The sequence below is a fragment of the Pan troglodytes genome, chromosome 8, assembly GCF_028858775.2.
Source record: "Pan troglodytes isolate AG18354 chromosome 8, NHGRI_mPanTro3-v2.0_pri, whole genome shotgun sequence".
NCBI lineage: Eukaryota > Metazoa > Chordata > Mammalia > Primates > Hominidae > Pan > Pan troglodytes.
Genome location: NC_072406.2, coordinates 107,487,090 through 107,501,421, shown reverse-complemented (window position 1 = coordinate 107,501,421; position 14,332 = coordinate 107,487,090). Strand labels below are relative to the sequence as shown.

General features: G+C 42.6%; 1 protein-coding gene across 50 annotated transcripts in view; it reads left to right on the top strand.

Annotated features, from left to right (window-relative positions):
- Positions 1-14,332, top strand: part of SORBS1 (sorbin and SH3 domain containing 1) — a 249,645-nt gene that overhangs the window by 166,497 nt on the left and 68,816 nt on the right. For 27 of the 50 annotated variants that reach the window (XM_016918956.4, XM_054660364.2, XM_063782044.1 and 24 more), the window contains 3 exons: positions 10,629-10,676; positions 10,800-10,929; positions 13,122-13,236. In XM_016918956.4, coding sequence (XP_016774445.1) covers positions 10,629-10,676; positions 10,800-10,929; positions 13,122-13,236 — 293 coding nt within the window. Of the gene's footprint in view, positions 1-225; positions 289-10,628; positions 10,677-10,799; positions 10,930-13,121; positions 13,237-14,332 lie in introns of all 50 variants that reach the window. The other 23 variants (XM_016918934.4, XM_016918928.4, XM_016918916.4 and 20 more) reach the window with 1 other exon arrangement.

The window sequence follows — 14,332 nt, the reverse complement described above, 5'->3', positions numbered from 1 at the left end:
GTCATTTTTGGCTGGTGAAAATTTTATTTCACTCATTTGCATGATGTGCTATGTTAAAATAACTAAATCCTTTCTAATTCATTAATCTATTTTTAAGTGTGATGCCCGTGTGCTTTAATAACACTAAAATAGGTAATCAGTCATTCGAAAGAGTCAATTGGGATTTGTCACTTCCTCTACTTCCTGGTGGATAGTTTCAAAATCCACTGCTTTTCTCTGCTACAGAGGACAATCCTTACACTCCCACCTACCAGTTTCCTGCATCTACTCCTAGTCCTAAATCTGAAGGTAATTAAAGGAAAATTGTGTGCCTCTCTTTGTACTGGTGCTGCTACTTTCTTTTTTACCTTGGGGTTTTTCCTGGTGGCTAAGGGCTGTTTCCCAGTCATTTGCTTCCCTCTAACCTTGTGTTTTGTGGTGGTGTCTCACTCCTTGCTGACTGTATCACCGGAGTCTATCCAGATGGTATTTTAGTCCTATTCCCGTAGGGTTTACATGATTAACGGGGTAGCCAGTGTTAGCTTAGTTACAATGCTTTGAACATGTGGGGCTCTGGTCAAAGCTGCCTTTACCCAACTACCCAAGGCTTTGTACCTGAGGTGGTCACCTGATGCTGGTGGTTGAGCAGTGACTCAGGGAAGCTGAGTCATTATAGCGGGTGGGCAGGAGGTAGATCTGCAACCGTCAACAGGAAAATTACCCAGTTCTCATGCCTGCAACTAACTCTTTTCATGGGCCCTCAGGGTATCTCTCTTTGGTAGGGCATTCCTAAAGAGGTATCCAGGTATAAGATTCAGTCATAGTGGGAGATGACATTTCTTGAAAATAAGGGTTTTAGCTAAGCTGGAAAACATTTAATGAAAGAGCTGGATAGGAATTTGTACCTGCTGGGGAAGACAGCCACATTTGTGTGTAAGAAATATTATTTCTGGGGAAAAAGTCTAAGTGTCAAGGAAGTTTCTAAAATGTGAGTTAGGGGCAACATCTTGAGAATTATCCTAATAGCAGGGATTATCTGATCTTTGGATGAGTAATCCAGATGAGGGTGAATAGATATGGTGTGGAGGAGGAAGTTTTGTTAAATACTGTTCTAGGATGAGATGTTGAGCGCTCTGAACTTCATTCATTCAAGTAGTATTGAACACTTGCTGTGTGCCAGGCACTGTCGTTGGAAGTAATGCCATGAATAGGACATGTACCCCATCCTCAGAAGTTCCCATCTGGCAGAGAGTTCAGCAAGGTCACTTCAGCTTACTGAGTCCAGTGTGGGGGCAGTTGTGAGAGCGTGTGTCCAGAACACCACAGAAAACCTTGCCGGCACACAGTGGGTCCTCAGCAATACCTGGAAAACACCGATGATGAAGGCTTTGGACTGTGGAGCCAGAGTTCTTTCTTAGGGATGAATGCCAGTGCCACCATCTTGATGCTTCTCTGCTCTAATCTGCTCAGCAGACCATCCCTCTCAGCCCTTCTCATCATTGGTAAAGTTGTTCATTCAATCATTCACCAAACTCTTACTGATCAGTCATATATGAGATGACACACTGGGATGTGTTGGATACAGTTAAAATACCATAGGCCATTTTTGGTCTCTCATATGTCCCAGTAATTGGTTTCCAACCATTTCATACCTGGGGCCTATTTTGAATGAAAAGAAAGGTCTACCAAACAAACCCAGACTTACAGAACTAAAAGCTGATAATTTAATTCTGATCAGTGACTTCCTCAAGGCCAAGAAGAGTCTATTTGGTGTAGAGAGCGCAGTCTTTCTGTCTCATGATACTGATTACCACACAAAAGCATTGGTGAAGAAACAACTGACTGAGTTGAGTTAGGGAGTTTTTTCAGAGTAATTTTGACTAGTTGCAATTTTCGATTTGTGCTTTATTTGGACTTGCAAACCCAGCCAAACTCGTAAGATAAGAGTTTCCTTCAAGGCAACAAGCACAGAGCGTGCAGAAGGCACAGTATCCCACGGACACAGGCAAAGGAAGGCCCACGTGAAGAAATCCTGTGGAGAGGAACAGTGGCTCCCATCACACTGGAACACTGCCTTAGACCTGCCACAGGCAGCACCCACAGCTTCCACAGTCAGCTTGGCTGTTGGTCCAAAGACAGGGTTTCATGGCCGCACAGCCAGAGCTCCCGTGTCATCAGCCACCACACCTAGCAACCCCTGCTGACGATCACATCTGATTTTTGGCATACATCAAGTCCAGCATATGGGGAACTGGATTTATTTTGCATAGAGGCATAAACAGTAAGGGATGTCATGATAACTTATCACATAATTTAGAAGCAAACCTTACTATTTTTTTTATTTTCAGAGACCGAAAGGAAGAAATAGTCTTAAAGAATAAAAAGGAAAAAATTAGGTTGGATATAAAAAAATTAATAGCAAAGATGATTAGACTTTAACACAAGTTTCTAAAAAGACATCCTCCCTGGAGATCTTTTAAAAATAGGGTAAATTCCATCTCACGCCCCCACTCCTGCCTAGATGACATATCCAGGCATAGATCACTGATGTATTCAATTAGATCAAGGCTTCTTACAAGTGATGGAAACATTTGAGCTAGATCATTTAAAATAATCACAGGGTTTTTGGTTTTGAGGTTTTTTTTTTTTTTTTTAAACCATTTCAAGAGAGTCTCTGGATTTCTTGATCCTTGATTTGTGGTTTTCATGTTGTCTGTGAGCTCCGGCAGGGCCTCATCAGCCCTGTCCGTGGTGCTGCTCCAGCTCTGTGCTCCCCGATAGGTGGCCCAGCGCTCTATGCACATCCTTCTTAACATAGGAAAGATGTATGCCTTTCAAATAAAGGCGTTCAAGACAGATCAGCACCGAGTGGAGGCTCTACCCACAGATGTTAATGTGCATTAAGAAACAGCGTTACTGAGAAATCTGAGCCATCATTCCAGAGTCTCTCTCCTGGGGAGAAGTTTGTTTTTACTGCTGGGTTTTTTTGTTTGGTTTTAATTCAGAATTTGGAACTAGAATTATTTGTAATAAACCTATCAAAGCCTAGCCTAAGGGCTGCCATCTCTGTCTAAATTCTAGTTGTTTATACAGTATAAAAAAGACATTTCTAAAGCTCTCAAAGCTGATCCTCCTCAATAGTAAGGGACTGTGTGAAAGTTTGTTTATGCTGGCTTAGCAACCTTCTTTTTTCCCCCAGCTACAGTGAAAAAGCAAACTTTTGGCCAGACTTCTAGACTATAAATAGAGTTATCATGTCTCAGTCAATGAGGGTTAAAATGTTCTTTTTTAAAAAAGAAAACTTTGGAAATTCCAAGAAGGGGCAGTCACTTTTAATCATTTTGTAATCTTGGAGACTGCTGTCTACGGGATGGAAGAGATGTTAGCAGAAGGGAGGGGGCAAACTGTGCAGAAACAGCTTCAGAAATGCAGTCCCCCACTTTCTCCCCTGCTGCTTTAAGGAACAGCAGTGTGGTGGCCAACATCTCAGCAGCCCAGAGTGGTAATCCTATTAATAATAATAGTCTTATAATGACATAACCACCACCTCAGTGACTATGTGGCTGTCATTAATTGAGCCCTTGCCACATACAAGTTTCTGTGCTGAATATATCACTATTGTTATCTCATTTTCATTCTCCCAGCAGCCCCATGAAGTAACTCTTCATTTTATCAATGAGGAGTATGAGGTTCAGAGAGATTAAGTAATATATGCAAGATTACACAGTAAGTAGCAGAACCAGGATTCAAACCTAGGTGTTTGGGGCTCCGTTAACACAGGCTTTTACTCAACGCTGCTATACTGCCCTGCAGATTCCTTTCCCCTTCCTGACTCTGTGTTCTTGCTTGTCCCCTTCTTGTCCAGAGGCTCTCTGGTACCTGACTTCAGGCATTCAGCTTCCCCTGAGTCAGTCCTGCCTCAGTCTGCTAAGCCAGTACCTCCCAGATGGTGCCTGGAAATATATAGTTAGGGACCCAGCACAGTGGCTCATGCCTGTAATTTCAGCACTTTGGGAGGCTGAGGTGGGCAGATCACCTGAGGTCAGGAGTTCGAGACCAGCCTGGCCAACATAGTGAAACCCTGTCTTTACTAAAAATACAAAAAAAAAAATTAGCCAGTGGGCGTGATGGCAGGCGCCTGTAATCCCAGCTACCTGGGAGGCTGAGGCAAGAGAATCACTTGAATCTGGGATGCAGAGGTTGCAGTGAGCCGAGATCGCACCACTGCACTCCACCATGGGCAACAGAGTGAGTCTCTGTCTCAAAAAAAAAAAAAAAGAATATATAGTTAGGAAAACTCCTCAAGTGATTGACAGACAGGATTGAGAACCACTGGGATGGGGAAATACCACTCTTTCCCAGCCCCCAAAAAGAGATGAAGAAAATTGGCCAGATGCAGTTTTGGGAATATGGATATAGGATGAGAATGGAGAATGCAGATTTTATAGAATTAGCGCCCCCTACTCTGAACACGCCCAAATGATGTTGGCTCACTTGGCACATTTGATGTCAAGAAGAGGGAAAATATTTTCAAATAATGGCTCAGAATTTGCAGCAAAACCAGATAACTGGTATGTTACTTCATGGTCCATGGCTTCTCCTGACTTTCCGTGACCTGTGAGGACCTCCTGGACCATGTCAGTGAGAAGGCGAGTCCAGGTGAAGCCCCAGAGACCAGCTTTTTTCCCATGCTTTGTGATGCCTCTTCTACCACTTCAGGCTGGTGGTGGCCACTGCCACCTCTCGGTGATGTCACTCAAGACACCACCTCTAGGCATCCCCAGGTTGTGGTGTCAAAATGGTCTGTCTCAGCGCTTCTTCCTCATTCCTAGAAGAGATTGCACTAAGGCAAGGATTTAAAGAGGCGCATCTTCTCAGGCACAGCTGTAGTTGAGTTAAAATAATTCTCTACTGGCCTTACAGGATTTGTAAGAATAGCTTTGTTTTGCTTGAGTTCAAGCAAATAATTCTATTGTGAAGATGCTTGGCCAGGATCTGTGCCTCCTGCCCCAGACTCCAGCCAGTACTGCCCAGGGGAGGGTCTGAGTCGTTCTCCTAATGAGAGCTTCCCAGGAGATCTCCGCCTAGCAAGTGCAAAAGGCATTGACTGGCCTGTGGGACAGTTAAGAAACGGTAGCAGTTACTCCCTTTCCACCTTCACGGCCCAGGAGTTCCATAGCAGATGAAGACGGTGAGTCTTCTTCTAACCCTATGGTTCTCCCAAACTTTCTGCTTTAACTTATTTTTTGCCCCACCTCATTCTCTTCTTCAGAGTTCTATTTTTTTCTCTGTGTCTTCTATAACTACTGTACACCCTATCCTGGTCTTTTTTTTTTTGCATTCTTTAGAACTTGATTGCCACATCTGTAATCCCAGCTACTCAGGAGGTCAGGGCAGGGGGATCACTTGAGCCCAGGATTTTGAGGCTGCAGTGAGCTACGATCACACCACTGTACTCCCTCCAGTCTGGGCAACAAAGCGAAACCCTGTCTCTTAAAAAAAAAAAGAACTTGATGGCCTTTAACTAAAACGTAGACAGCTTTGTAATGCTTTCCCCCAAGCTCTCTGGGCTTCCTGATGTCCTTGCCCTTTTGTTTGTTCTTCCTTTCCCACCCCACCCAGACTCAGTACCCAACTCTACATCTGTGTCTTTTCCCCTGACTACTATTTTTGTTCATGGGGGTCATGTATGACTATCTTTACCCTTTTATCCTTTCTCTTCCTAAGTGTGAGGGGTAAAGCCAGAGGAGGATTTAGGTTGAGCAGTGGAAGAAAGATTGTGTCAAAAATGAGCCATTAATATTTGGAAAATTGTTTTAAGTTTAAAGGCCTGAGAAATGCATAAAATTGAAATTTAATTGATATAGGCAAGTGGTTATGCAAATGATTTTTGCCCATCCTCCCATTTTAGTCAGGCAGTTTTTTAGAACAACTTTCAACCAGTACTTTCTTCAGTTGTCTTTGAGATTTTTATAAATTAAAGAAAAAGAAACAAGAAAAAAAAGTGATTTGGAAGCTCATTTAAAGTCACTGTGGTTGAAAAGGCAATTATGTGGCTCCTGGCAGTTGTAGGAGAGTGGCTGTCCCCAAATCGAGCTACCAAGGACAGATTGCCAAAGCCCAAGAAGAATCATTGTGTAAACATTAGAGCTCAGCTGGACCTTCAGAGGCCTAAGTGAGTTGTTTACCCTGTGTAAATCCCATGCAGTGTTACAGCTTCCTGCAAATCACTGGCATAGGAAGGTCTGAGTGTTGCTGCCAAGGTTTGATGTCTGCTGCTTGGAGCTCTGAGGAGCACAATTAGCATGTGGTTCCACCATGAGCAGAAACCACAAGATTTCTGCACAGCTGAGCCCACTCTAGCATTGTTTTAAAGGGCCTTTGGAGAAATACTGAAGGCCGAGCTTCAGGTGCTAGGTAATAGACAATTTGAGAAACATTTCATTTAATGTGTCTTAACTATATTGAGCACACTTGTCCCATTTGGCTGGCTCTAGTGTGGAGAAATGCAGACATGCTCCTTACACTGTTTTCCCATTCCTTGGTATTTCTAACTGCATACCCATCATCCCCAGTGTTGACTTAGCCTCCCAGGAGAAGGCAGCAAGGAACAGCAACTATTAATAGAAGGTGCAGAGGCCGGGCAGTGGCTCACGCCTGTAATCTCAGCTCTTTGGGAGGCTGATGCGGGTGGATCACCTGCGGTCAGGAGTTCGAGACCAGCTTGACAAATATGGTGAAACCCCATCTCTACTAAAAATACAAAAACAAGCTGGGCGTGGTGTCAGGCGCTTGTAGTCCCAGCTACTCGGGAGGCTGCGACAGGAGAACTGCTTGAACCCGGGAGGCAAAGGTTGCAGTGAGCCAAGATCGCACCACTGCACTCCAGCCTGGGCAACAGAGTGAGACTCTGTCTCAAAAAAAAAAAAAAAAAAAAAAAAAGAAAAGAAAAGATGTAGCAAGAGTGACTCAGTGTTATCCATTGTCCCTGGAGACCAGCAAGAGGAAAACTAGAAATGTGAGGCAACTCAGAAAACTTGCTTAAACATCACTGAGGGCGAGGGGATGCAAAAATCGGGCAAAGGCTTCAGGGGCTGGAAATTGGCCTGGCCAGCAGTGCAGTGCATGCCTTGAGTTTCAAGACAGCATCTTTCTCTGCCTCTTCCATAATAACATGGTAATAGAATGGCCAGTCTTTCAGCTTTCCCAGGATTGGGCAGATGAAGCTGGGGTGAAAGAACACAGTAGGCATCTCTGTCACGGGGCTACCAGATGACATAGGGAAGTGGAATCTGAAAGACCTTAAATCCATTTCTGCTTTGTCTGTCTCACTCTGCAGCTAAGGGCAAATCTTCTCAACCTACTTGGGCTTTCATTTCCTTGTCTGTAAAATGAGGTATTTAGTTCCTCTTGGAGTTTTTTGCAAGGTTGAAGTGAGATGACATTAGTAAATTACCAGCCATTGTTAGTCACTTAATAATGGGAGCTACATTTATTATTTTTATTCATAAGCTGAGGTAAAATATTCTTCCATTAGATTTACAAGACAAGCATCAAAAATTAAAATAATGGATTTTACAAGCCCTAGAACTTGTCCTGTGTTATAGTTGTTCAGATGAATCTGTATGACTTGTTTGTCCTGTTAAAAGTTCATGAGCTGAAATCCACATATCAGAACCTGTGGACCCTTTGAGAGAAATGAAAACTTGTTCACAGAGACTCTCCTGCCCTGTGTTAGCCTGGCGTGGGTGAGATTTCTCTCCTGACACTGAATAAGAAACAAGTGTTTTTTGTTTTTTTTTTCTTTAGAGACAAAGTCTTGTTCTGTCATGTCACCCAAGCTGGAGTGCAGTGGTACAGTCATAGCTCACTGCAGCCTCAAACTCCTAGACTCAAGCAACCCTCCCACCTCAGCCTCCCAAGTAGCTAGGACTGCAGGTGTGTGCTGCCATGCATGGCTAATTTTTTAAAAATTTTTTGTAGAGATAGGATCTTGCTACGTTGCCCAGGCTGGTCTTGGGTTTCTGGCCTTAAGCAATCTTCCCGCCCCAGCCTCCCAAAGCACTGGGGTTACAGATGTGAGCCACCAGGCCCGTCCAAGGAAGGAGCTTTAAGCACATTCAGTTCCTCAGACGCCTCTGTTACCTGCATCCCCCAACTCCAACTTTCCTGCTTCTCCCTCTCCTTTTCAAAGTACATACATTGTTAAACTTCCCAAGTAGTGCTGTTTTTTTCCCCGTCTTATAAGAACTATTTCTCATTTTCTTCTTCTTACTTTTTTTTTTTTCTTTTTGAGACAGAGTCTCACTCCATCAGCCAGGCTGGCGTACAGGGGCACAATCTTGGCTCACCCCAACCTCCGCCTCTGGGGTTCAAGCAATTCTTCTGCCTTAGACTCCCAACTAGCTGGGACTACATGCACATGCCACCACGCCTGGCTAATTTTTGTATTTTTAATAGAGACGGGGTTTCACCATGTTGGTCAGGCTGGTCTCAAACTCCTGACCTCCAGCGATACACCCACCTCAGCCTCCCAAAGTGCTGGGGTTACAGGCGTGTGCCACCACGCTCAACCAGTATTTCTCATTTTCTTCTAATAAACCTTCTAGAGTTCCACATTAGAAAGCTCTAGATAGAAACATTTTTTAAAGAGCTCGGGCTTAAAAAAAACAAAAAACAAAAAACTGAATATTTAAATGCCACTCCTCTCCACCCAGTGAAAACTTTGCTTCTTACTTCATGAACCAGGTAATAGTTATAAATTAACCTTCATCTTATCATCTACTGATAAGCTATAATTTCTCCATGATTCAGAGATGTACAGGGTTTTGAGCTAAAATGCTAGGCTACATTTTAAGCAGTGCATACATCAGCTTCTAACTAAGCTAACTTTTCATTTGGGCATTTTCATTGCAGCATTTTTTCTAATCAAGTCCCTGTAATCAAAGCTCATTTTTAGTCTTCTTTGACATCATGGCATTTTGTCAGTATAATCAGACGTTCTGTTTAAAAAAACAAAAAACTGTCAACACACAATTTTTCAGAATAATCTTTCAAAAAATCTTTTTCTGGATCCCACTTTATCTCTTTCCCCTGTTCTATTTTCAGAAGATAACATAAATAAGCTTACACACTCAATTTAAAATAGTGAAAGGCTTGGCTATGTTGGTAGAAAAAAACCTTAAGCCCTGTTCAACCTTGATATTGATAAATTCTTGAAAGTGAGGGAAGGAAGTAGGGGAAAAGGTACCTTGGTACCTGATGCCTGTCCCTTATGTGGGCCAAGGGAGACCTGAGACAAATAAAAATGGGGAAAAGAGGGGACAAGAAGGAGTGTTTGTTAGAGAGGCTGTCTGAATAATACTTTATCAAAATAATAGCAATGTTAGCTTATTTATATTTCATAAAATATTCTGGCCTTGTCTCTTCTGAAACTTAAAATGATTTGCATAGAAACAAGGACTTGATTAACACGAAGTCACCACCATACAGTGGATTCTTTGACTTGTCTTTGCAGGTTAGTTCATGTGCTTTCCTAAAGTTGTCATGAACTTTAGGGAAGGAATTGGGTCTTCATTCCATGTGTGTGAATTTTGAATCCAGATTAGCAAGATGTTAGAAATGGGAAAGGCTAACTATTTCAGACTAACTCTTTTTGGTGTAGTGCTTTGGAGGGACCATGATGGATGTAGTGACTAGATAGAGTGCATTTTCGGGACAGTCCCACTTTAAAAACCTGTTCCCATCAATGTGCCTGTGGTCTGATTTTTAGTTCAGAAGATACAGCCACTTCCACAAGGGCTTCAGGTCTTGTATAGGTTCTGCAAGTTTTAGAACCCAGTGTCTAGCCTACATAGGGATGTGTGTCATGCCTTTGGAGAGCCACCTCCCACCATAGAGACACGCGTGAGTTTGATTTGCTCCAGAGATGCAGTTTAGATACTCACTCCGAGTAGTACCTTTGCAGAGGAAGCCGTTTGACGATGGGTCTGTTGTGTTCCCAGGAAACAAATCTACTCAGGGAACCAGATTGAGGTGGAATCAAAACAAATTTTGAGGAGGGTTTTCTCAAATTCTTCTCTTAGTTGCAGAACTTCTTTGTTAATGATGTGTATGAAAGCTTACCATATAAAACAGGTCAAAGCTGAGGCAAGGAGCTAGAAAACCCACCCTCTGGGCCTCTCCTTCCCATCCAGTAGCAGCCCGAGGCCCCGGTAAGAGGCCTTTCAAGACACTGTTGAACTCGGTGAGCTTAACCGTGCACTGAGCTGGTGCAGCCGGGGATCCATCTCAGCCCCTGCTTCCCACTCAGCCAGACCCAGACCCTGCATTCCAGCTTTGGTTGTGTGGATTCTCTAGAGAAGGACCCTTGGCTGTTTGTCCCCATGCATTTCTTGATGTCAGGCAGCAGCATCTGCCAGTTGTGACTGTCCTGCCTGGACTACAGGTTTGGTTGGGTGTGCTCTACAAACCTTGCTCCTCTCAAATGTGCTCTGCCGTGGTGTAGCTTCTGGTGCTTCACTCTTCTCTCCGCTGGGATCCCTAGGGGGGCTGGATGCTCGTACCAGACTGTGGAAATGGGGAACATACAACTTGGTTCTCTTACCTCAGCCAGACTTCTCCTGACTACATTTTGTTTTGTTCAATAGATGATGATTCAGATCTGTACTCTCCCAGATACTCGTTTTCTGAAGACAGTAAGTGACTTCAAATAACCTGGTTGTGGGGGAGGAAGGGAAAGTGGTGGATGAGGGAAGATAATTGCCCTGTTCTCAGTTTTCATGAGTTTTAAGTCTTTTGTCTGCACTGTCTTTCTCTAGCAAAATCTCCCCTTTCTGTGCCTCGCTCAAAAAGTGAGATGAGCTACATTGATGGTGAGAAGGTAGTCAAGAGGTCGGCCACACTACCCCTCCCAGCCCGCTCTTCCTCACTGAAGTCAAGCTCAGAAAGGTAAGTGCCCGCTTGTCTCTCATTCATTCAGCCTGGGCCTTGTTGTTCATTGAGACCTAGGAGCCTCCATTCTTAGGAATGTGGAATTTGAGTCTGTCCCTTGTCACCTATTAGCAGTGACTTCTTATTTCTTAGCCTCAATGTCCTCCTCTGTAAAATGGGGATAAAAATAGCATGATTCCTAGTAAGGATAGTGCAAGGTTAAAATGAGATAATACATGTAAACATTCCTGGTAGCACTTGGCTCCTAGTATGGGAGCCAAGTTAAGAGTATGGGCTTAATTAATATTGACTATCATTATCATAACTTTTTACATTTTCACAAGAGAAATCTTAACTGCAAGATTTGTCACATGTTGTCATATTCTTTGTGCATACTGTGTTCACATATTCATAGCAATGACTATAACTTTAAAAAGAAGCCTCACTTTTTAATGTCCATTTACTCATGCAACATGTATTATTGAGACATAAGCCTTGGACTTGTTTTAGTGACAGCATTAATAAATCTCTTAAAATGCCTGCAGCAAGCAAAACAGTTTTCTTTTTCTTGAGTTTTTTTTTTTTTTTTTGAGATGGAGTTTTGCTCTGTCATCCAGGCTGGAGTACAGTGGTGTGATCTCGGCTCACTGCACCCTCCGCCTCCCAGGTTCAAGCAGTTCTCATGCCTCAGGCTCCCGAGTAGCTAGGACTGCAGGTGCACATCACCACTCACGGTTAATTTTTGTATTTTTTTAGTAGAGACAGCGTTTCGCCGTGTTGGCTAGGCTGGTCCCAAACACCTGACTTGAGTTCTTGTCTCTAAAAATGCCCTCTGAAGCAATCTCCTCATGCTATTTGGACAGGAGTTCCATGCATCTTCTAGCCCCAACTTACACCACTTCTCAACACACAAAAGGCTCTGACCAAACAAAATTATTTACTTCTTCCTTAAATACACATCCAATTTCACACCTCTGTACCTTTTCCAACCTCATAGACAAATTAATGGCTGTTTTTAAAAGTCACCACTCGAACTTAAGTGGCCTCTACCTGAGGAGTTTGATAATTAATTTGAAAAGAAACCTGGGTATACCCACAAATCCTTTATAGTTGCCTTCATCCAGAGCCCACTGGGTGTATTCCCTGCAGATTTAACCATATATCATGGAAGGATATAGGTATATATAAATCATTGTCTCTGCCTTCAAGAAGTTTACAGCCTTGCATGAAAAACTTAATCACAGTGCAAAGTACGGTAATGCACAAATAAAAAATTTGCAAACTAGAGCTTATAGTAAACAAAACAGCTTGGTACTAGCATAAAAACAGACATATAGACCAATGGAACAGAATAGAGAACCCAGAAACAAATCCACACACCTATTGTGAACTCATTTTCCACAAAGGTGCCAAGAACATACATTGGGAGAAAGACAGACCCTTCAATAAATGGTGCTGGGAAAACTGGTTATGCAGAAGAGTGAAGCTAGACCCCCATCTCTCACCATATACAAAAATCAAGCCAAAATCGATTACTGACTTGAATCTAAGGTCTCAACCCACAGTTAACTCTTCCCTATTCCAGTGTGGAACAGGGAAGAATGCAATTATGATAGCAGCTGACATTTATTGTGTGGTTACTATGGGCCTGGCACTTTGCTCAGTGATTACATGTGCTGTCTCATGTAAATTGTTTAGTCCTTACAACAACCCCATTTTTCAGATGAGGAAACTGAGATACCAAGAGGTGAAATACTTGTTTAAGATCACCTAGTTAGCAAGGGGTGTGGCAGGATTTGAACCACAGTCAACTGGCTCCAGGACCTGTGTTCTCTCTCAGTGCTCTAGTGTGAGTGGGAAGTACAGGCATGTCTGTGGAATGAAAAGCCCATAGAGCGAAGCAAGGTGAAAGATTTTTCCAGAGCCAGCTTTGCTGCTGCCGCCTCTGTTCCTGTTGCTTTGTCCGCTCCCCTTCCTGGTGCCTGGTTTTGAGCACAGGACATCTCAAGCCTTGTGAGAAGCGAACACCAAACTTTAACTGGTTGTTTTGAGAAGCAAACCAACACAACTAAATTGTTCACTCTGACTCCGATGTTATGCTTTGGATATAACAGTTCTTTGATTACACTACAGCCATCCAAAGTCAGACCGTGTCGGAAGCTAATGCCAGTTGTCATGAAAATAGCTCTAATAGAATTTTCTTTCTGCAGAAATGACTGGGAACCCCCAGATAAGAAAGTAGATACAAGAAAATATCGTGCAGAGCCCAAAAGCATTTACGAATATCAGCCGGGCAAGTCTTCCGTTCTGACCAACGAAAAGATGGTAATGTGCATATTAAAGTTATTTTGTCTCACCGTGCCCATGTTCTTTAATCAGAATGCATTGTGCAGTTGGATTACATTCTTTCCCCTTGAGATAGACTTAACTTTGTTTTGAAGATAATGACAAAAATGAAGTACTTTTACCCTTTTCATTTTTGCAGGTGTTCATAAAATAAGTCCCGCGAGTCTGCTTTTAAAAAATCCTCTTATTGTGGCTCTGTTGCTTTTTTTGTGCATGGTTTTAACTAATATTAATTTTTCTACTAACATAAAGATTGATTTTGCTGCTGTCTTTTTTTGAATGTCTAAGTGTTCATTTATCAGGCTTGTCATTAAGTGGACTGAAGTCCAGTTTTTTTTAAGTGACTCTGAACAGGCATAAATTTTGTACAAGTTACTAGAATGTCATTAAAAGCTACATAACTAATAGGATGTTGTGACTTGGAAAAAAGGCCCAGGCTGTTAGAATATATCTTTTAGGTCTTCCTTTTTTGACAAGTGCAATATTGAGGACAAATTTCATATTCGACCTGGTTTATGATTCCCTATACAAGTTTACATCTCTAAGCAATTATGAGTGGGGAAAATGGTTTGTATGCATATAGCAGACCACCCTGGAAAAGCGGCCTCTTCTGTGAAACAGGAAGAATTCTTACACATTGATTAGTTTCATACCTGCCAATCATGCATCCTTTTATTAACCCTTCATTGGGAAAAGCTGGTTTGGAATTGTGATCCTGGTTAAGGGGTTCTCCAAAGCTCCATAAACATTGCAGTCCTCCAGCAGGACAGCAGGATGGAATTATTATGCTGGAGTTTGGTTTTTATTAAAATACGGTCACCACAATGTCTACAGAATAAGCAGGCCTCTGAAATGCAGGCTCAAATTATGTTCCCCCCGCCTCATCGGCTCTACATGTTTTGAAAGAAGAATCGATTTGACTTCTACTGAGATAAAAATGTGACATCTCTAAAAGCACTGAAGGATAAGTCATTTTAATTAGGAAAAAAGGTCAACAGGTCACAGAAATACTTAGAGTTGTCATTCTTCAGCGTTCACTATGCACCAGTTATTTCAAGCAGAAAGTTCAGAGAGG